The 23,850-nt window shown below is 43.5% G+C and overlaps 1 protein-coding gene across 1 annotated transcript in view; it reads right to left on the bottom strand.

The window, feature by feature from the left end:
- FASN (fatty acid synthase) overlaps nt 1–23,850 on the bottom strand; it is a 180,040-nt gene that overhangs the window by 39,356 nt on the left and 116,834 nt on the right. Inside the window, exons 24-35 of the mRNA XM_085617568.1 lie at nt 21,554–21,721; nt 20,970–21,088; nt 15,493–15,647; nt 14,929–15,132; nt 13,400–13,550; nt 10,826–11,004; nt 10,163–10,282; nt 9,232–9,354; nt 8,112–8,335; nt 6,321–6,522; nt 4,812–4,963; nt 585–676 (exon numbers count right to left, since the gene is read on the bottom strand). Of these exons, the coding sequence (XP_085473694.1) occupies nt 585–676; nt 4,812–4,963; nt 6,321–6,522; nt 8,112–8,335; nt 9,232–9,354; nt 10,163–10,282; nt 10,826–11,004; nt 13,400–13,550; nt 14,929–15,132; nt 15,493–15,647; nt 20,970–21,088; nt 21,554–21,721 (1,889 nt within the window). The remainder of the gene's footprint in view (nt 1–584; nt 677–4,811; nt 4,964–6,320; nt 6,523–8,111; nt 8,336–9,231; nt 9,355–10,162; nt 10,283–10,825; nt 11,005–13,399; nt 13,551–14,928; nt 15,133–15,492; nt 15,648–20,969; nt 21,089–21,553; nt 21,722–23,850) is intronic.

The following is a 23,850-nucleotide window of genomic DNA, read 5'->3' as shown; positions in this document are numbered from 1 at the left end:
GCACGTTACGGCATAAGTGTGCTACAAAGGGGATATTCAATTGCACAGTCTTCAAATTCGTGTCAGGATATTAAGAAGTGGAACAATTACTCTATCAGTTAAATCTCTACCTAGGCATGTGGAAGTCCACATGGACTTCAAGCAGTGAAATCATGGCTTATTCATGATATTTTTGGGAGAGAGTCAACAAAAGTACTTGTATTGCATGATATCAAAGTGACAAAGAATGACATGTGTGCTGAGACTCTCATAATTTCGTAGAAAACGCTTGCAGATCCCAACTGAAAGATGCATTAAAGAAACATCAAAGGAAATACTACTGCCCTCTGTCAGCAATTCTAACAGACTTTTAAGAATAAAATCTTCTGTATTTTCTGAAAGACCTATATTAGGGGGAGGCGTTTTGCATATCAAAACACCGTGACTGAAGTTGGGTTCTTACAAGGTGGCAAGGTATTAATGCATTAAAAGTACTAATATTTTTATTTTATGTTCCTGATGTAGCGTGTCATGATCAGAGTTTGCATACAGGTAGAAGTACCTGAGATTATGTCCACCTGTATCATCAAATTATTGCTACTCACCTGTCCAGGTTCACAGTGCCCATGTACTTTGGTTTGTTGACATCCTGGAAAAGCTGTGGGGTCTGGTTCTCCAACATGGCATCTTTCAGGACCTGGACAAAAAACAGTGCCACATGTGACTTCTCATCAGTTTAATACACAGTGAACCAATGCCCAATAGTGCTGTCACCTGAGACAGCACTAGAAACCTCACAATCCTCAGCACTAGATCAGACATTGAGATTTCACGCAAGCTTTCTCAATAAGGAACCCCTCAAACTCGGAACCATACTGCAGCAACATAAGGCAGATCCAGTTCCTTGATGGTAGTTTGTGAGGATTTTGAGGATGAAATATGAACATACATTTGAGCATGCAGAAGAAATATATTGCAGCCTCAAAATCAACATTTGCCTTGTGGTTTTACTCACATGCACATCACTCTGACCCTATCCAGATTTATAAATTATTGTGAAAGAAGCTTCCCCTGAATACGAATTATAAGTTCATTATCCTTGGACTCCTCAGAAGTGGGAGTGACACCACCTGACAACATCAGAAGCCACATGGCAACATTGTGAGTGGTTCATGAAAGTACAGTAAGTGCGATAACTCCTCTTACCGCACATACTGCCTAACACAGCACCCCTGCAATTTTTCCCAAGTACATTTCAGCAGGTCAAAACTGCAGCCATTTGGTGCAGTGTGCCAGATTTTGCAGGGGTGGCAATAATTACTGCAGGTGTTAATTTGAGATACCCGGGGTATCACAGCATAGCCGAAGCAATAAGTATATACTCCAGCTGGCCCAATCGTAACAAGGGCCTGTGCATTTTATTTGGTTTTGCTACTGAATCAAATTGACTTTTTTGTCCATTTTCCTGTGACCTTATGGGATGTTTTACCCAAACAACAAATTGGAAACTCAACTAATCTGCATGCCTTTAGATGGCCCTTGTTGCCTGGCTCTGCTCAACAGCATCTAAATATCTGAAAAAAATGCACATTTGTACAGTCCATCCTGTTACTCCTTGCCCCAAGCCTCTTGAGGCTATTTGCAACATGTTGTGCCATCAAAGTCCAATATAGATTATATAAATTAAACAATTCCCTAAATACTCTCTCAGGTACTGCAATGCAGTCACCTAACCAGTGCAAAGCCAACAGGTCACGCATATGTGAGACCTATTGGCTTTGTCAAGGTTTTTTAGCCATGTTGTACAGCAACGCAGCTCAAAGTAAAAGATTTCGTCAACCAGGAGCAGTGCGCATGAGTCTGAATAGGTGATTATTGGTTTGGAGACTCTATGCCCAAGTTCTTGAACTCCTAATCACCCCCACTGGCAGCTACTATAAGTGAGGAAGTCACATCACCAAAATGCTCCATCTATCAGCTGTGATCTTGGGCTGTTACGTAATAGCAGTTTCTCAGATCTTCTGTCATAGAATCTCATCAGAGATAATTTAATTTTCTTCTGTTTTTTATTATCCATTTTCAGTTTGATAAAAGATTAGTTTGTCTAGGCTGTTTCACTTCCAGATACAGTCCCTATTAATGTTCCTTCTTTCAGGTGTTGATTTTTCTTTCTTCGAACACTAGACCAAGAGCACACTGTCCAGAGCTTGCCCTCAGCCCATTCATCAGAAGAGACAACCTGCAGCGGGGTGAAGTCCGATGCTCCATACTATCATGCGGTAAAATCAGCCTATAGCTTTTGTCAGAGCAAATATACAAGGATCAAAACATGTCGTTGCTATGGCATGTTTAACATTACTTAAAGCCTGCAGCACACCCCTCCCTACCTCTTGTTCCAACACTCCAGCTTGTTTTTGCACCATCTCGCCCTTAGATACCTCTCGTATATTGTGCTGGGTTCGAAACATCGCTCAACCACGGCACCTGAACCCTGATGCACTCCCAGCTATTAGAAGTTAGCTCGTCACACCGCTGTGCCTATGCACCTGCAACCTGCCTTACCACATCCAGTGCTATGCTGCTTTGGGATACATGTACAGCAATGGAATGGCTCATCTCCCATACAGCACCATGAGAAGAAGAATGTAGGTCTGGCAAGGTAATGTCAGCTTTGGCCTTAAGAAGTCCCTTCTAAACTGTTCCAAGCACAGTTTGGCGAGGCCGCAGTACCTCAAGGCTACATCGCTACAAGGCATTCTGCCTCTTATCTACTTGAGACCATGAATGGCTAAATCTTAAAAATAGAATTCAATTGTGATCTTCTGCACTCCCCAGGGGTTAGTGGTTCATCATTATGGTCATTCTTTCTATATCATGCTACAGATGTAACAGCGTATCTGCCTGAACGTGCTATAGTTGTTACCACCGATAACGAGTGACCATCTGTTTGCTACAGGTGCTACGATTGCAACTTTCAATTGGCGCTTTTTGTGTTTTTGCTAGCTAGTATGAAGCATGAAGGTGCTTAAGGCATTTAGAAGGCTATCTGTCAGTTTAATAAGACATTTTGAGGGGGACTTATTTCTCAGCTTAGCTTCAAGTGCCTGAATCAAGGTATTAACTGATACTCCTCCTTTAAATTTAGTCTTTTTTTCATAGACTTTGGATCTTTTTCAGATGTAGTTTCTTTGGGACTAGTTCCAACAGCCAGTGGAAGACTTTGTTGTCGATAACAAAAAATGAGGATAGAAATCCGAGTCTGGCCTAATGCTACTCAACCATGAATTGTAACCTCTATTGCCATCTCGGCGATGGAATCAATTGGCGATGGAGATTTATTTTTAAATACAAATACCTGAGGAAATTCCTTAGTTTGTAAATATCTTTGGGATATTTGACTTTTACTCATAGTTCTGGATTTAGAACTTCATTGAGATTCCGATGAGCTTGAAGAAGGGGCCGGAGGTTGGCCTGGAGAACAGGAATCATGATGCACTGGGGAGCTGCTTGCAGCTTGACTGGAGCATCTTTCTTGCAGAGCTACAAATGCCCTTTTGACTGGTGTTTCTTTTAATGGAGAGAAGTTTCTCTCTATTTCCATAACAAAGGTCTCAGCCTATATGCTGCCAAGAATTGGTGCTAAACCATTGACACCATCTGCCTGTTCTGTGCTATTGACAAATTCATATGAGTGTCCCACTTGGGAGTTAGAAAAAACACGTCTGCAGATGCCCTTAAAACTTGACTACTTGAAAGACCTCGAGTCTCAAAAAGTGAGTCTGTGATTTTCTCTTACCTTGCATTAAACTTAGTTCTTAGCTCTTTGCGTTTTACAAGCTAGATCAACATGGCTGTTCAGGAGCTTTGAAGACCACATACGGAATTTAAATGCATGCATTCATATAGTTTAAGGGAAGTCTGTGACTCTAAGGAGATCCAAAGTTGTATCTGCTCAAATATCATATCTATGTCTTTTTTTAATCAGCTATTTAGCTTTTAGTGACCAGTCTGCCTCCTACTTACCCTTGGTTGTTCCTGATTTAATAGTGAATCACTTCAAGTCCAAAAGCCAAATACGTTGCCAAACAGGAAACACCCAGGCCAGATGTCTCTTACCTAAGATATCATACCTGTCTGCTATTCCCTGCATCCCAATCACAGCCTCAGGACAAAGCTGTCTGTCTCAAATCCCTTGGCATGAGTGTGTTAGGACTTGTGGCTGGAGGTGGCCATTTGCAATGGAGACATCCGAATCACTACTGGCTTGCTTTTCTCTTCCACTTGTTTCACATTTCCAGCTCTCTCCAGTTTTCTTCGCTGTCTAGCAAAGGCATGTTTTGCCTCTTATGCTCATTTGATATGGTTTCACTCTGAGTAACGAGGGAGCGCTCAGTTTAGTCATTAGCATGCTCACTTTTCGCAGTGCGCATTATTCTTCAGGAAGTCATGGTCTTCCCATATGAGGAAGATGCATCAGGCGATCAGAGGCTGGATCCTGCAAGCCTCACAGCCGCCATCTCTCCTATTTATGGTTACTGATAATAAAGTCAAACTCATTGGACTGTAATTTCTGTGGGAATGTTTTGATCTTTCATTCAAATATAGTTCCTACTTCTAACTTTCCGTACACCTCATGGACTTTACCAATCTCAAATGATTTTTCAAACATCCCTGCTCATAGTTTTCTTACTACCGTGCTTAATTCGCTGAGAACGTGAGGATAAGTTTCAGATAGACTGGTTGATTTGTCTTATTTTCCTTTGGATCCACACCCCACTGTCGTGTGCTCAAACTATCCTCTTTCCACTCCCCCTAGCTCCCATGATGCTCACCATGGCCAGGTTGAAGATGCCTCCAACAGGTCCTAGTTGAGAAGCTTCTTCTAGAAGATCACGAGTTTCTTCCAAAGATCCAACATCCTTGGTGGACACTATGACCTGCACCCCTATCGCCTTCCAGTCCTGGATGCGCTTTGCTTGGTACCCTTCAAAGACACAAGGTTTGATGAAAGAAGGAAAAAATATAGGTTGAACTCTATGGAATAAAACAAAACAATGAGATCTAAAATATCAAAATGTATCTTTCAGATGTTTTTTTTCCATAGAACATCCAAGAGTTCAGTGTGATAATAGCAAAACTGCAAATGAAATGTATAGAAAGGCACAATGGCAATAGGCACTCGAAGCAAAGAGGAGAAAAAGAAAAATGATAGTGATGGTGGGGGAACACAGGGCACCAACCCAGAAAAAATAGAACCCCCTCCCCACCCCTTCATTGTAGACAGAAAAACAAGAAGAATACTAAAGTGCAAAGTTTTATATATGTTTTCATTTTCAAATATTTCCCTCTAGCCATAAACTCATGTAATTGTTGATGAAGCTTATTTTAGGGGTACTAGTGAACTGATGGTGATAATTTAAAACTCTCAGGGGGGACCCATGTGAGGAAGGGACCATATGTTAAGTTGGCATTAACAGTTTTTAGGGCTTACCTAGTCATTGCTAGATTGTAGGATCTCACTTCCTTCCAGTCACCTTTGGTTCTCAGGAAACACTTGCAGCCCCTGGAGTCCACCTCTAGGGCTGGGAAGCAATGGCTACCTCTCAGAGGGCCTTCTCGTCCTCTCAAATAACATTCACAATTTTTAGGGGACACTCAGAGTTCTCAATAAGTCTCAGATGTGCATCCTCACATGAAGTGACACTCCTAACTCTCAGAGGGTACTACTCATACTAACAAGTCATGAATAGCTCTTAAAGGGGTCTCCTCTTCTCACATGACACTACTAACACTCAGTGGGCACTCGTAGATCCCAGCGAGTAGTTCTAGGATGAAGAAGTCATGGACATCTCCCAGAAGGGCCTCCTCCTCTCACATAACATTACTAGATCTGTGTGAACTCCTAGTTCCCGCAGAGATCACAAACAGCTTTCCAATGACATTGACAACTCTCACGAGTACACTCCTAGCTCTCAGAGGGAAATCAAGACTGTCAGCGGGCACTCACAGCATCTGGAAGGCTCTCCTAACCCCCAAAATGAATCTGGAGCTCTATGAAGGTGCTCAAAGCACTGTGAGGTTTCAGATAAAATCCCATTCAGCAAACATATTTGTATACACAGTTTCTAGAGATTAGAATTTTTTTATGTTGGCCAATTATGTTTGATTAACTATATTTTCAAAATTACTGAAACTATGCCATGTACGGCATAGTTTCAGAGAAACAGGATTGAAGAAGTCATGGAAACCGGGGATTGGATGGCTCTTTCAATTTTAAATAATTATTTTGAAGACTTAATGACTGCAAAATGTTGTGATGCCTGTTCGCTTCTGATATGTACCATGTCGTATTCCGGAACGAGATGTTAGCACAAGGTTTTGAGCTCCTCTTTCTATCAGCCACTGAGCCAACTCAAGGCCAAAACCTCCAAGACCTCCCGTGATGACGTAGGACTTCTCTGGTGGGCATGATGTGCGTGAGATGGCCCTCAGAAGCAGCGGTTCTGTCCCACCCCTAGGGAGCGTCTGATCTTCATCTCGGACCTGCAGAGAAACACAGAATGGAAGAGGTGAAGACACCTCATGGATCACTGTGACAGCAGCCTACGGTTGTGACTAAATGCCCTCATGTGCCTGACTCTACTGGGATTACAGTTATAGTTTCGTGGCAATGCTTCAGAGCCGGTTCAGTGAATAATGCCTAAAGCTGTCAGTTGATCTGAAAAATACATCGCTTGCTTCTAATTTACAATCACCTTTATTAGTGTAAACCTATAGGATCCCTTCACTCACAGCATTTTTCAAATCATTGCATAATTATAACTCGAGGAGAAACTGTTTAGACCTATAAGATTAAGATCAGAAGGACTTCATGTATGAGTGGGACCCAAAGGACAGGAGACACCCCATTCCTGCTGCACACAGAACCAAGGCCAGGAACTGTCATACTAATTCTCATGTGCACAGCTCAGGGGAATGCAATTCTGAAGGCAACTCTGTTCTTTTAAAGGCCAATTTTGGATTTACACTTTGAAGAAACAACTTTTCACCCTCACAACCCCAAAAGACCCAGCCCCTTCAGAAGTGCCTTATCTGGGATTCCAAGTCAATCAGTTACCAAAACTATGCCTATGACAACTTTGCCCACTAGCACCCTGGGATGAAAGTATTCTAAACACACACACACTCACAAACATCACACCAGTGACAAGAGAGTTCTGTAGGGTAAAACATCTTAAAACCATACACATATCACACCTGTGTCGATGGAAATCCAGAGGGCAAGGGATTCTACAAACCACACATCTATGCCATCAGTGTCTATGGGTATCCTGAGGGCAAAGAATCCTAAAACCATACACCTATCACACCTGTGTCTATAGTGATTTGGAGTGTAAATGATTCTACAAACCACACAAACCTATTACACTTGTGTCTATAGAGACCCGGAGAACAAAGGTTTCTACAAACCACACACGTATCACACCAGTGTCTGTGGGGTTCCGGAGGGCCAAGGAATCTACAAACCACACACACCTATCACACCTGTGTCTGTGGGTATCCTGAGGGCAAAGGATCCTAAATGCTGCCTATGCATATTATGCCTATGTCTATGACAATTCATGTCAGTCGCACAAGTGCTTACTAGAGATCCTAAGGGCAATGCATACTAAAAACCCACACATACCCTTTGCATCCTCAGCAATGAGGAACAAGGCCTCCCCCATTACATTTCTTCTTTTTTGTGGTCTCTTTTTTATAGACTCCAGCTCCTGACACAGCTCCAGTTAATGGTCAAACCTTATTCAGCCCATCTTTTGCTGTACAAATGAGTAGTTTATTCTCTATTAAAATACCATTTATCCTCCAAACCAGTACTAAAATAGCCCTCTCTCATGCCTGCTGGTATGATTCTCTCATGCCTGCACATATGACATATGAAGAGGTCACATCCCCACTCAACTTACCACCTACAAAAAATATCGACAGCATTACATATGCCTCTTGAATATAACAAGCTGCCCAATCAATTTCACCTTCTACCATCATCCTCACTAAGTAGTACACATTTCTATATGTTCCCGTAGAAGGACAATGATCCCCTGTAGTCCAGCTCTCAGGTTATAGCTTACCTTCAACAATACTTTGCCGATGTGCTTCCCTTGCGCCATAAATCGGAAAGCAGCCTCTACCTCTGTCCTCTGGAAGACAGTGCTCCTTAGGGGTAGCACCACCCCGTCTCGGATGCCCTTCTTCACTAGGTCTGACACTTCCTCCCATTCAGTGTTCCCCTCCTCAAACAGTGCATCAAGTAGGATACCATGGAAGGCCACATTCTTCAGGAATAGAGCCATTCCTAGGGAGGAAAGGTCAATGGAAGGACAGGTTAGAGGTGAGGGCGGTATCAGTGACAAGTTAAAAGCAACAGTGACTTACAAACTGCTCAACTTCAGCAATAGGGACATTGAAGATGCACCAACAACCCACAGTCAGTGGCAGGTTGGAAGAAAGTCTCACCAACCTCTCAAACTCAAGGACAGGTTGGGGGCGTACTTGTTAAAGTCTCATCAGAGTTAGAGACATAGAAATGATGAATGATTATTTTTTTTCTTAAATATATTTTTCCAAAGAAACTCACATAATATCTAGGCCCCACTGTGGAAGAAATACTGTTTAACTTGTGTGGTCGAAAACATTGTTTTCATCTTGTAATAGGTGTGCATTTGCCTTTATGATTTGTGTACAAGTTGGAGTGTACACCTATCTGTGCATTTGTTTAATACAGAATGGCTCTGTAGGATGACAACTTATCAGGCTCTGTGTTAAACAAAATCAGTCAATTCTGCTAGACTTTTGCTGAAACAAAATGGAATAATAAGTATATCAGGTGCTGGTGTGCACTGTGTAAACTTTTATATTGGGATTTCATTAGACAGTGTGTGGATCTAAGGGTCCAGGTATAATAGTAGGTATGTATATTTCCCTGTGCATATTTGCTAGTCTGTATCCATGATCGTTCTCAGAATGTGAATTAATCTGTATCCCACAAATGTGTGCCAGTGCCCAATATGTTGTTCTTTATTTTTGTGTATGTGTCTGCTGACACCTGAAAGTGTGTGTGCTGGTCTTGTTTAAGATGCATATTACATGACTATGCTATCATGTAAGAGAGCAACTGGCAAGTCTAGTGTATCTTTGTCAGGCATGCTAGGTGACTCCTTGTGGTGGCATGTTCAGCTTTGGGAGCCTCACCAAGGGGGTTGTTGTTGGACAGATCATATTTGCCAATTTCCAGGAAGCGTCCATGCCTAGCCAGGCAGCGTAGACTGGCCTGCAGCTTCTCCTCTGCCAGGGAGTTCAGCACCAAGGCAACACCTACAAAAGAGGAATAACATAACTTCTGTAGCCTCCATGCACTCCATACTCAGCCCTCCGGGATTCCTTGATGTTACACTGTCTATGGCCCCTTCATGAGACCAATGATTCCTTCAATAAGCATTGTCCAAAGTCAAAATATTCTGCACCGTCCACATTCTTTTCATATTAGGGCCTCCAAGGCCACATCATAAAGTACTTCCTGCTCATCCCTCATCGTCCCTAATAAGACATCACCCATAGCTCTTGTGTACCATACCTTCCATGTACCCTTTATGCTACACGGAGTGTCACTCATAAAACACTTTCCATAGTCCTTACATTTGATACCTTTTATATTACACCCTCTATGTACACCTTACATGGTTTGCATATTCCACGTCCTCTGTAAACTCTCTTGCTGCCTACTCCTGTTTCCCCTCCTTCATGAATCCTTAATAGCCACTTTTTCATGCCCTCTTTCCACTCTGTCTCCTCCGGGACTCTTCTACTCCTGCCCGTCATCCGTGCCATTGGAAAGCTACCACTTCTCCATGCCCCTTTTTTCACTTACCCAATACACAATCTATGGTTCCATTCTTTCATGCCCTGTGTGAGTTCTCCATCCACTACTCTCCATTTTCTTTCGCCATATTCTAAACACCAATCATGCTCCCCTCCTTGCCCTTTCAGTTCTCCCTTTGTGTACCACTTCTACTGTACCTGCAATTATGCAATTTTTGCTGTGTCCATTTGTGTTCACCAACTGGATTCACCTTTTGAAGTCCACTGCTACCTAGCCCCAACTATGACGTTCCCGCATGCTCACCTTTACCATTCGTTGCTTTCAGAACATGGTGCTCAAAAGATGTATTTCGGGAGTTGGCGAAGCAGCTTTCATCTAGCTGGGGGAACCTGGCCTGCAGATACTCCCTCTTCTCCAAAGAACCTACAGGAATAATTCAAGATTAGAATAGATCAGGCAGTGATGGGGCAACTTATAAGGAACCATGACTCCAAGAGTAGAAGCAACCATGAATCTAAGTGTCAGCCCTATGAGGAAATGGCACACCCTGCAGTTAGAGTGACAATGAAAGGCTTGCCCAGTTTAGAGTGGGGAGAGAGCACTCCATACCAAGGTGAAAAACTGGGCTTTAAGGACAGACACAGGCAAGATTGGGGTGATATATGTGCCTAGATTAAATGATAAATGTGGTTGTATGCCCTTAGTCTGGAGACACAGGCTGATCTATCAGTGATTTTCAGACACAAGCGATACTAATGGGCAAAGCTGTGTGTCTGTGAAGAGACAGGCAAAGCCATGACAGGTTAGAGGAGAGAGAGCCATGGATAGGCAGTACATTTTACTCTGTATATAAAGGTGGAACAGAGAGGGCGGTTTGAGGGAAGCTTGTGATCAAGCTGAGGCAATGGATGGGACATACATAGGTGGGTGATATCTGTTAACAGAATAGGCACATTCAGAACTTACCTACAGTTGTGAAAACACGGCAGCCATATCTCAGGGCAATGGCAATAGCAGCCTGACCCACACCGCCAGAACCAGAGTGGATGAGCACACTCTCACCCTTCTTCAGGCGGCCACGGACCACCAGGGCATAGTAAGCAGTGGCATACACTACAGGCACTGTTGCAGCATCTTCCAAGGACCTGCAAATAGGGATCAAAAAACATTCCAGTTATGGAAAGGGCGACTGTGCTGTCCATATAGGAGAAATTGTTGTAGTGGTATTTACTAATGGTAGAAATGAAAAAGGCTAGCATGAGAAAATGATGAATCGATTACCAGGAGACTGGTTCTCAGGGAGGATGCCCACAGAGATTGATGCAGGCTCCACCAGCCCTCAACCAATGACAAATTCCTGGTGACAGAACCCCAGCTCTAAGTAGAAGAGACCCCATTGAGGACACTGGTACACTGATAAGCCTCATTTGTGCACCTTCCACTCGGTCACTTTTTACTTGAATTTAGTAAGGTGCATGGTCTCCAGTGTCCTCTTTTCTAGCAGGCTCAATGACTGAAAGAAGAAAGGAAATGGTTCTGATCTATGATCCAAAGAGATCACAAGATACAAGTAGCAGTCTTCTTGTTAATCATAGGGCAAACCAAAACCCATGGGACTGGAGCTTTAAACATTTCATAAAGATGAAGTCCAGTGAGGTGCAATTAAGCTATTTGAACTTGAAATAATTGTCTGATTGAATAATAAATGATTCCCTTCATAATGCTAATCTGGATGCATCACTACTGTGCTGGGAAATGGAGCCTCTTTAGGATATAGCTTTGGAGACAGAGCAGCGTACTCTAGTAATACAAGTCAGCTGTGGCCTATCTCTCTGTCCTGCAGGGCCCAAACCCTAAGCAGCCTTTCTTCAGTCATCTGCACAGCAGAGTCTTTCTGTGAGCTTACTTCAGAGATGCTGCAGCTAGTCCTCGTTACTATCTCCAAGCGTTTTCAAGCAGGTAGTGCTGTACTTGGGACGATAGATAGATAGATAGATAGATAGATAGATAGATAGATAGATAGATAGATAGATAGATAGATAGATAGATAGATAGATAGATAGATAGATAGATAGATAGATAGATAGATAGATAGATAGATAGATAGATAGATAGATAGATAGATAGATAGATAGATAGATAGATAGATAGATAGATAGATAGATAGATAGATGCAGTTTCCAATCCCAAACCTACTGGTCTCGCCCCTAACACTAACTGTCCCTTTATTAAAAACTGGCTGTCACTTCTTGAATGCAGCTATGTCAGGTCATTACAAGTGAGGTCAATCCCACTCTTCATTAACCCTTTTACTGCTGGGGTGTTGGTACACTCCTGTATCAAGCACTTTTCTCAGTGTACTGAACTTGAGCAAGCATATCTGGGCCACTTGCCATAACATATGTGTTCAGTGGCTATAATAGACATTCACATCACAAGAGTGCTCTGAGAACACCATTTGTGGACACACATATACAAGTTTCAGTTAAGAGATTCACCTTTGACGCCACAGTACTTGGAACACTAAAACCAATCATGATTCCTTCCTTTCTGAGGATGGGGATTGATAGTTATATGTACTGTCATCTAGCTTGCACATTTAATCTTGGATGGAAACTTTGTGGTGATTTTCAATCAGCTCTTAGGGCAGGCTGCAGTATATATTATGTGGGAGAGGTGTGGAGCAGCGGCCAGAGTGGCTGACACTGGAGCACGGGGCTCACGGTTCGATCGCCGGCTGCAGCTCAGCATTGTGCACCACTGGCCAATAGATCACATAATCTCCCCAACGGCCCCCAGTGCCTGGATAGCCTTAGGGGTGATAAGTTTACACTTTACAAACTCTGGAATTATTATTATTACAATATTATACAACTATGTGTTGTGACAATTGAAATCTCCTCTCTATAACTGCTAGAACTGAACAGCCCCTGCTTGGTCTTCAAGATCTCCCTGCACCATGGACCACCAGATCCTCTGACAAACATCTTAGGTCAGTAAATGTCCTTTGCTGGATCAATGCCTTCCTGGTTTGGCTCTTTTATTGCAGATCACACTCATTTTGCCATCTCCTGGGAGATTGGCCAATCACAATTCACCCTGGTATTGTTCAGAGAAGAAAATCAATTTCAATAAATAGAATTAGCACTACTTCCTTCCTGGGTTGACTGGAGTTAATCAGGTTTCCAGTGCAGCACTACTGGTTTCTGATTTATTGAAGCAGAAATAATGGCTTATTCTCCCTATGATGCCTTTGACATGCGACCACAAATCAAATGTGTCCCTAAACAGCTTTTGTGAAAAAATGTGACTTCACCACATATGCGAAGACCAAGATCTCGACTTAACAGCACATATCCAATCCACAACATCATATCTTCCTGTGTGGTCCAGACCTCTGTGAAGTTTGCTGGTTGTCCTCCCTTCCACTTATGTCTATCCCTGTTTGTATACAACCTCTTGTCCTAGTTGTTTTCCAGATATTACTTTTCTGCGTAGGCTTGATTAAAATCTTAATTACAAAGCGTGACCCACACTCACCAATTCTCTGGGACATCCCACAGGAACCTCCGGTCTGCATCCACCATTGTTGCTAGACCTTTTGCAGGAAGCAATCCCATAACCCTCTTGCCAGCTGGGTCTACGCCTGAGAACTCCATTCCCAGCATGCACTGCTGCAAAGCTAAGTCACCTAGGAAAAACAAAATATTTGTATTTGTACAAATGTCTTAGGACTTAGAAACAGTACAGAACAGCAGTTGATACCGTGAGTTGAATGCAGGGGCCATTTTTGTATTCTTCTCAGTAGCGGTTGAGTCACTTTGATCTCCAGGTTAACTTTCACTCTGTTTGTTTCAGGTATCCTTAAATTCTATTATTAGATTTGACCACATAAGTTGAGCTAGCAATCCATTCCATGAATTCCCTCAACTTTCAATTAAAAGCGGTTTCCTTATTTCGATAAAGGCTAAACCTCAAAGTCTAATATCCGTGCTCTAGAATCTTTCATCAAAGACACACATTTCAAAGTCTTATTCTGTCTCTTTTTCTGCTTTCTCTAAGTTAAACAAATGAACATTATTTTAGGTCTTGCTTTATAAGAATTAAGGTACTAACTCAGTTAAGTTCAATTGAATTTATGCATCTCGAACTGTGACCTCTAAAAGTGGGCACAATACTCCAGAGATGGTCTCCAGAAATTGATTCAAAACAAGACAGTATTAAAGATGAGCACCCCATGAAGCAATATCTCCATTACCCTTTCACATGTACATGGGCTAGCAGAGTGATCTCGTTTTTCAAGAAGGTCCTCAGCATCCTCATATGATGACAGTACACAGCATTATTTGAGGCCACTTTGAGTGCAAGATGTGGCCCACCTAAAAACATATAGAGTCACTGTCAGATGTTCAATTAATATATGAAGCTAAATTGTCCAAAACCAGAATGTAATTTTTCTAACTCTTTGTTTTAAAAAAATCTTTCGGATGGGTTTTCACTTGTGATAAAGACTGAGCTAGTGCTAACAACCTCGCTAGAGTTTAGCGGACAGGGTACTCAGTCACAAATATGCTGGAGTACAATATCTCTACCAAACTGATGGCCTGCCCACCCTATTTAGGGTCAAAAGGACTGCTAGCTTTCCATTGACAGAGCCCTTTCTGGCTCAGCTGATGGAAATCTTCTCCTCAAGGCCCAACAGAGTAAAGAGGCATCAGAGGAGAGGCATAACGCCCCTGCCCTTGTTTTTCTATTTCTTACACTCATGTAAAACCTGACCGAAAAAAAAAAAATGACCCCTGCGGTCATGGAAAAAGCTTGGTGGATGTGGGCGTCAGGTTTTTGTTTTTCAATACCAAACTCTAACTTTATGATGGCAGTTCCTATCAAGGTGCAGAGATCGCTGCTGTGCCAGCAGTGATGTCTAAATTTGGCAGATAGTAGTCCACCAGTGTGGCAAACTTAAGGAATGTCCTCCTCCAGCCGAGTAGATGGAGCACCATCTACCAAACGCTAAATCAGGCCTTTAGGATAATTTGGATGCTAGTGTGCCTATGATGAAAGCTTACCTGGGATGGCATCGGGTGGGAGCTTCCCCGTTGCTAGCATAATGTCACGGAAATTCAGCGAGGCATAGTAGACTCTGCAGAGCTGTACATTGGGGTTTGTCACTTTAAAGTGCCGCAGAGGGGAGGTTATCCATCGCAGGGATGAGAGGTCTCCCCTGGTCAGAACATTCACAAATGCACAGTCTGTTTCTTCTTCAGGGTGATCTGTACAATAGAAATATTACAGTGAAATTAAAGGACAACCTATGCACGTCCTGTGATAGGATTCTCCAGTCTGAACAGGTCATATGATGGGACAATTAAAGGCCATGGTTCAAGGCAATTCAAAGATCAAATAAGTAATTGGCCAGGGCAGTTCAAGGATGAATGAGGGACATACAGTATGAGGTTGTTTTGAGATAGCATTTCAAGAGTAAAAGGAAAGGGGAAATTAATAATTCTAGAATGGGTGGTGCAAGTCCAGACACACAGGACAGTGTAGTTCAAGAGCAGACATGTATGACTATGTAATAATGTCAGTGAAGGAACTCTTTAACCCTTTACAACAGTGCCAGAAAAGATTACCTTGCGGCAGCAAGATGTGCCGGAAGGATCCCCATTGTCCATCCCGGTAAACATTCATTACCAGGTCCTGACAGAGCAGATTCTGCATCTCGACTGCATGAGGCATCAAATTTGGAAGGCTAGATGATGGACCCAAGTTGGAAATGAAAACGCATCTGCAAAGCAAAGAAAGCATACTGACTCATTGTCCCCGTAATAATTCATAAATAATATGTGCTATTGTTACCTAACTCATTTTGTCAAACTTTGTAGGGGGACAGGCCCTCCTGGGATTTTATTTTTCACATGAGAATTACACACACATATATCTGGGCAGCAACGGTGGAAAATCTTCATGAAATGTAAGACTACAGGAGAAGATTTCCGACTTTGAATGGAGGTTGCTCTTGCAAAACAAATTATGTTACAAAAATACTTCTGCCTTAGGTGAAGCTGGGAGAAGGTTGGAACCTATGCAAAATGTGAGGAAATTGATTCATAGCTGCAACTGACCTGAAAACGATATTTTTGATCTTGTAGGCAGACTCCTCTGCCATCGATTGCGAGGTGCTGGCTTCAGTGTTAGTGAGTTCTTGTTGGCTATCAGTGCCATAGTTAGAAGGGCTGTAGCCCTCTTTATATTTATTTTATTGTTTTTAAACATTCTCACTTTTCTTTTAGTTTAATTTGCTTTACTGGTAGAGACTGTCTCACAGGGGAGCCTGCAGACGTGTCTCAAGGGTTGCTAGAACTGTCTCACAGGGGAGCCTGCAGACGTGTCTCAAGGGTTGCTAGACCCTTGTTTGGCCTTTTCTGTTCCCCTCTGTTTATCGACTTCACGCTGCAGTGTGCACTAGCCACACCCACGGACAGACCTTCTGCCTATGACGAGCCATTTAACTGCACCAATGGCGGGTCTGTGCTGTTGGTGCGCTGCTGGTGTGCAAAAGGCAAGCCCATCTGTGCCTATTAGTGCTAAGCAGTAGTCCCCCTGGCCCTCTGAAACCAACTTCAAGGCCATTTATCAGGTATTCTCTCTTAGCGCTTGGCTCCATTGTGAGTGCTAAGCCCCCATGCTCCTAGATACAGACAGTCCCTCTTTTAAACTAAATGGTACCTGCTCCACTTGCGGTTTCATCCTGGGATCTCCAACTCACTCTAGGTGCCATTCTAGTAATGCCTCTACAACTTTCCAGTCGTCTCACATTATTTGTAATACTCCCATAACTTGTGTGCTTTTAAATACCTGGTGTTGGTTAAGCAGAGCATAGATTTAATATCAGTTTTCAAATCGCAATCTTTTAATGACACTCTGGTCTACCGTCAACCTGGCCCCCATACAACATTTTTACAAGACATTAGCAGCCTATTAGAGGCCAATATGCTCTGTAACAACTATGCAGTGATTGGTGACTTTAATTTTCAGCCTTGAGGCCTTAGAAGATCCAGATAGTTCTACTTTTCTTCAGACTATGTCCACCTTTGGCTTGGTACAATTGGTTACTGGTCCTATTCACTCAGCAGGACACACATTAGATGGCATTTTTACTAATAATCCCTCCATATGCTTTAAAATCTCCCTTCCATTAGCACGGTCAGATCATAGTGCCATCATGCTCCATATCCCCAGCAATGCTCCTTCTTATCTTCCTCAAGCCATTCACACTCTTATCGTTGTGGCATAAAATTGATGCAAGTAATCTAGCATCCTGTCCGGCAGACTCTCCACCCATTCTTTCTGATGATCCTGGCACTGCCATTGCCCAATATACTCATTGGTTAGAGTCAGCCTCGTTATCTTTGGCCCATCAAAACTCAGCCAACTCTAAATGAAATAAGACATCTGATCCTAGTTTACATCAGATCTGAGATCTTTCAAGCAGAGCTGCAGTAGGAGGGGAGCGAGGGGAATGCACCAGGAATAAAAGACGCTGAAAAATAAAGTATAAGACCTGCCTGGCTATTTATATATAACCAAAATCTTTACAGCAAAGACTACTTATTTTACTCAGAAAAGTGAATTAGCTAAGAATTCATCTAATGAACTCTTCCTAAAAATTACAAAGCATACAACGAACGCCGATACAAATTCCACCAACTCCAGTCAGTCCTTCTTCAACGAGGTTACCAGATTTTTCTTTAACAAAGTTGAATAAAGTTTCAACACCCTTACCCTTACCCTCAGACAGATTCCATCCCCTGGGTACCAGACCCCTCCCAGCACTACATCAGCCGATTTTAGCTTTGCGGCCCTCCCTCCTCCGACCACTGACACAGTTGTCACACTGGTAAAAACTGCAAGATCCGGCTATCCCAGCGACCCCTGTCCAACCAGGATTGCAGAAACCAAAGGATTGCAGCCCATGTCGCAGATACCATTGCCCCGGGTCTAACAAATACCTTCCAGCTAGTATATGATTCCGGCTCCTTTCCAACTGGGTGGAAGAAGGCCTCAGTTCATCTCCTAAATAATCTTCTCTGGATCCTGCTGATTCAAATAATTATTGTCCGATATTCTGTCTTCCTCTGCCGGCCAAGATTATTGAATAAGCAATGAATTCTCACTGACTTCATTCAACTCATTAACGTTGTAGACGCTATGCAATTCAGTTTCCGTTCTAACCAAAGTACAGAAACTGCTTTAATCAAGGGCACTGAAGCAATCAGAAGGACCTTAGATGGCTGAGGTAAAGCGGCTTTGATTTTATTAGATTTGTCAGCAGCATTTGATACCACTCATCACAACAAATTGTTATCCCTCCTGACTGATATTGGTATCATTGGTTCTGCCTGGAAGCTACTCAGTGAATTTCTTTCATCACGAGAACATTCAGTCCGACTGGACAAATACGTCTCTCCGCCATTCTCTCTTCCATGTAGGGTCCTGCAGGGGTCTGCGCTCAGCCCCACGTTGTTCAATATTTACGTTACCCCTCTGGCTGAGTCAAATTATATGGCTTTGCCATTACCTCTTATGTGGACGACACACAAATCGTCGTCTCCCTCTGCAAGGAAGGGCCCAACCAAGGGACCAGGTTTTATAGATGCATGCAGGCTGTTAGTAGTTGAATGTCTAATAACTGTCTTCAGGTAAATCCAGGTAAAACTGAGGTCCTGCTCTTCCATGCTAATTCTTCATTCTGGGCACTGGCCTGATGGCTCAACGAGCTTATCCCACTTCCCTTTACCAGTCAGTAAGGTATGTAATCTGTGTGTCTTGATAAATGATAAAGTTTCTCTCACAAATCAAGCCAATATGGTCTCTTCCAAAGTTTCCGATACTTTGAAGATTATAAAAAAGCTTCTACCTTTCATTACGTCACATCTACAAAATCATTAGTTTCCTCTTTGGAAATTTCCAGACTTAATTATTGCAATGCATTGTACCTCAATGCTCATCAACACATGACTAACAAGCTACAAACACTACAAAACACCACGGCCTGTCTTTTCCTCAACATTCCAAAATACCAATCGGTGTCCAGACATTTGAGCAAACTTCATTGGTTGTCGATCGGGCCCAGAACTATTTTCAAGGCTCTTTGTATTTCGTATAAGGCCCTACATGACCAAGGGCCCACCATTCTGAACGAATTAATTGGTACATCTTCAACAGGCCTTTAAGATCTTCTACAGCCAAATCTATGATTGTGGCTAAATATAAACATGCGTTGTGGGGAGGCCACAGCTTTTGCTGGGTGCCTCCACTAACTGAAACAAGCTTCCCCTCCACATTAAATCATCCACGAATCTTCTAGCTCTTAAAACATACATGGCTATTCAATTGTGTATACATATTTAACTCTTGGCAGGTTTCCTTTTTATGCTCACGGTAGACAGCGTCAAGCACTTAACAAGTTCATTTAACATAACATCCCACATTGCACAAAGTAAAAACCTTGCAAACTTCTTGGGTGATGTTTGAAACTTCACCCACTCTTAACATATTTCAGGCTGTTAAAGGACTTTGGATCCCCTATATCCCATTGTTATGCATGACATTATAAGCCTAGCTCTCCTTTAAAGGTGGCAGCAGATTGCTCATGCTTCAGAATGTTCCAGGAGTGGACCAGTCTTTTCCTCACTCCTTCCTGACAGGTATCCAAACAGTAGCCATAAAAATAAAATACCTCTCAGTTTGAACTATATGGCTAGCACTGAGTGGTGAGTGAAGCACGTGATCCTGACCCTTCTAATGAGGGCCTGGCTCTGGCTCAGCTCAAGGTTTTCTTGGATCCTCGAGCCAAAAACTAACCAAGCCTTCATGTGGCATCTGCATCCCACACTCTTACCTGATGCGCCAAGGATTAAAGTCAAAGCATTATCTTTTGATGTAAAACCTGAGAGGGAAAGAGATACCCATCTGGTGGCTGAATTGCACAATGTAAAACTAGAAAACCTGGGATCAAACCCGCCTTCCCCTCTTGACCAAAATTTTATGATCCTAGGCATTTGTTTTTTTTCCATTTGAGTTCAGGAGGTGCGCTGTACAAAACATTCTCTTGTGTTTGATCTATTAAGCTATGATGTTGTTCCAAGTATAATAACAACCTAGGTCACAAAGAGGGCCCATATCACAAATATCTTGCCTCTTGGATCACTAAATGCCATTGTTGTCAGAGCGGGGGAGGCAGGAATGTTTTTAAGTTCATGTTTTTAAACTATCACTTCCAATAAATGCCTCTTAATGCAGTGATATCATCTGATGTACTAAGGTAAAACGTTTCTGCATGTTAATGAAATACACTTTTTGAATTTTGAAGATAATTTATCATAATTTTAAATCTTTGTTTCACAAGGTCTTTAAAACTGAATGTGTTCCTAAAGATAAATGGAACAGGACACCTTTGCATTTATCCTTTACTTTAATAAGCATGTAAATAAATGTTTGCCCATTTAGCAGCTTTCTGAATGTTAGTGTTCCGTCAAGTAAACAGCCGTCCAGTGCTGCTGTTCAAAAGAGGCCGCATGTGACTCAGGAGGGCCGCAAGTAGTCTGCGGACCACACTTTGAGTATCCATAGTCTAAAACCGAGAGCCTTTGTATGGTTTTTCAAACTCCTGAACTTTACCCTATTCTTCTCATGTCTAGATCATCGCTCTGCTTCTTCTTGGTATTCCTACATTTCTTTCCCTGTCAATATTTCACTCTGTTCTTCATATTGCTTCCTTATTTGTGTCCTCTGCACTCTTGCTCATCCTACTTACCATACAATGTTTAGCAATTAAAAACACCCTAATATGCTTGTCCTTCTTTTAGCCTAAGGGCACCTAATGTTGGAACTCACTGTTTCTACTGTTGGGTGTGCCACTAACCTTTCGTCCTTCCTTACTATTCACAGACCTCAATTGCAAATCCTACTAATTAGTTTCCTATAATATGCAGAAAAAGCTTTGGTAAGATCCCTAAATAAATGCTATAAAAATTTAAACATCACTTCACCTCACGTAGGTTTACCATAAAGGCCGGTGGCTAGTGTGGGCAACAATCTCTCTTACCTGACCCTATGACCTCCAGGCTCCTGTCGCAAACAGTTGACCATCCCCACAATCCCAGAGTCCCCACTTGAGGTTGCAGTCAGCCAGAGAGGGTGTTCTGAAGAATCTGCTAACACATCCTGCAAGAGAGGTACCAATGGGTCCGGTGAGAGAAAACACTCCTTCTTTACTACGAAAGCCAGCCTCAGATGGAAGTCATTGGTACAGCCAGTCATATTTTCCCACTCTCATGTCCCTTGTGATCCCACACCTACATATTATGTGACCGCGTCCTCACCAGAGCCAACCTCTCCATCCCATGTGGCAACAGAATACTCGTCTCCACTCTAAAAGGGCACTCATTTCTGCTCCATTCTGGTGTCTTTGACAGATCATTCCCCGCTACACATGACAGTGCTGTCTTTGCAGACCTCCACACAACTTTTGTGTGCCATGCCCTCTACAGACCTCTCCTCTCATTTTATACTCCGCCTCCCACTGAGCCATGGCCTGAACTCATTGACTCGATGAGTCCTATTGCAATATAGCCCCAGGAGTGATCATGCATTCAATTTAGGAATCTCAGTAGACTATAGCTGTGTTACCTTTAGTGTTTCCACCCAGTGGCAGTCAGTCTGGTCAACTGGCAGAAATATGGGTGTCTTGTCTGGGGCAGCTTGGCGGCGGCACAAAAAGAGAACTGAGCCATAGAATGACGTTTTCATGGAAACCAGGTTCAGAGAGGCTAGACGAAATAATTCCTTCCACTCCGCCTGTCAAGCAAAGGACAAGAGAAACATTATGGCTAAATGGTTCAAAAAAAGGTGACCAAACAGCTGCTTCGCCTATGTCTTTTGTACCAAGGTTGGGTAAATGGAAAATGTGGCAAGATCAAGCAACTTCTTTTACTCTCAGAGGCAAGGTTAGAGATGTGCTCTGTGGGTAAAACCCACTCTCAGTGCCACATTTGAGAACTACCAGACTATTGCCTTTTTTGGCTGGCCCTCAGTAGTACATGAAAATGTAGTAGTATCCCAACATACCCGTTTTTTGGAACAATGTCCTGGACACATTCTTGTGGTCTTCCGTAGTAGGTATAGCATAGAAATTTTACAATTTAAGGTTTTTGACACAAACATGCCATAGACCAGTTGCAGCACCTCAACCAAACAAATCCTCCTTGACTTTTGTGCTGCTTTCAGTATAGTCACATGCATAAAGTCTATAGAAAGCCACCAACACTGATAAACCTTGTCTCCTTATTAAGTAACCATTACCACAAATAAAGCTAATGGGTGGAACACCTGCAAAAGCTTCTGCCACTTTGAGATACTTTAGCCACATTCAATGTCATTGTTTTTTTATCCATGCTACCATTTAACATTTGCAGCATCCGAGGCAAGATGGCGGGCGTGAGTGCGGTCGTGTGAGCTTGAGCTCCCGGAACTCTCCCCCCTGCCCTTCAATCATAGCATTCAATCAATCAATCATAGCATTTGTAAAGCTCACGACATACCTGTGAGGGTCTCAAGGCACGGGGGGTGGGGGGGAGGCTGCTACTGTTCGAAGAGCCAGGGCTTTAGAAGTCTCCTGAAGGTCAGATGGTCTTCAGTCTGCCGTAGGCGGATGGGGAGGGTGTTCCGTGTCTTGGCGGCGAGGTGGGAGAATGATCTGCCGCCGGCAGTCACTCTTCGGATGTGGGGGACGGTGGTGAGGGTGTGGTCTGCGGAGCGGAGTTCGCAAATGGGGGTGTAGAAGTTGAGTCGGCTGTTGAGGAACGCTGGTCCAGTGTTGTGGAGTGCCTTGTGTGCGTGGGTGAGTAGTTTGAAGGCTATCCTCTTGTTGACAGGGAGCCAGTGCAGGTCTCTCAGGTGGGGTGTGATGTGGCTGCGGTGAGGGATGTCGAGGATCAGGCGTGCTGAGGCCTTCTGGATGCGCTGGAGCCGTTTCAGGAGTTTGGCCGTGGCTCCTGCGTAGAGTGCGTTTCCATAGTCCAGTCTACTGCTGACGAGGGCCATGGGTGACCATCCTTCTCGTTTCGGTGGGGATCCACTTGAAGATCCTGCGAAGCCTGTGGAGGGTGTTGAAGCAGGAGGAGGAGACGGCGTTGACCTGCTTCGTCATGGAGAGGGTAGAGTCGAGGATGACCCCTAGGTTGCGTGCGTGGTCGGTGGGTGGGTGTTGGGGGTGTTCCTAGTGCAGTCGGCCACCAGGAGTCGACCCTTCTTACCGCATTGCTAGCGGTGGTTTCCTGTGTTCGGCTATCACCATGCGGGACTAAGAGAAGAATCGAGTGAGGCTGGGGTAGAGGGCGCGACTTGGTGGGATGCTGTGGAGCACTTATCGGGCTCCCTGTGTGGTTCTCTGGTGGCTACTGGTTTTGGCAAAGTGGGCTTCCCGGTATGCGCACGGTGGGCGAAAACGAAACCCGACGCTGACCCGGAGACTAGAACGCGCAACACTGCAATGACCCGAAGGCAGGACGGGGAAGGGTGAGAAACACCATGGAGCCGTCCGATAACGGGGCGGTGCGGGAAGCGGAGAGGAAGAAACCCGACTCAAATGCCGAGAAAACCCGCGTGGAGGGCGCTAAGAAATCCGTTCCCGCTCTGTTTCTGTCTGGGAAGTTAAAGAAACAACAACCCCACACACCAATGACAAATATTAATGCAAGTATGGAAACTGGCACGCTGGGGGAGAACTCTTCCTCTGATCCAACACCTGATAAGGAAGGCACAGCGGGGGACAACCCCGAGACAGATCTAAAGAGGGAGAGAAAGGTGTAAAAAGGGTTGAATTGCCCCCGGAGAACGATGAGATGGGGGTTAATGGAAATAAGGCTGGCAATCATAATTTTACAAAGGAGAGTGACTCAGGGGACTTTCCTCTCTTTTCAATGTCA

The sequence above is a fragment of the Triturus cristatus genome, chromosome 7 (genome assembly GCF_964204655.1).
Source record: "Triturus cristatus chromosome 7, aTriCri1.1, whole genome shotgun sequence".
NCBI lineage: Eukaryota > Metazoa > Chordata > Amphibia > Caudata > Salamandridae > Triturus > Triturus cristatus.
The sequence above is the reverse complement of the archived record's forward strand: the minus strand, read 5'-3'. Positions and strand labels throughout refer to the sequence as shown.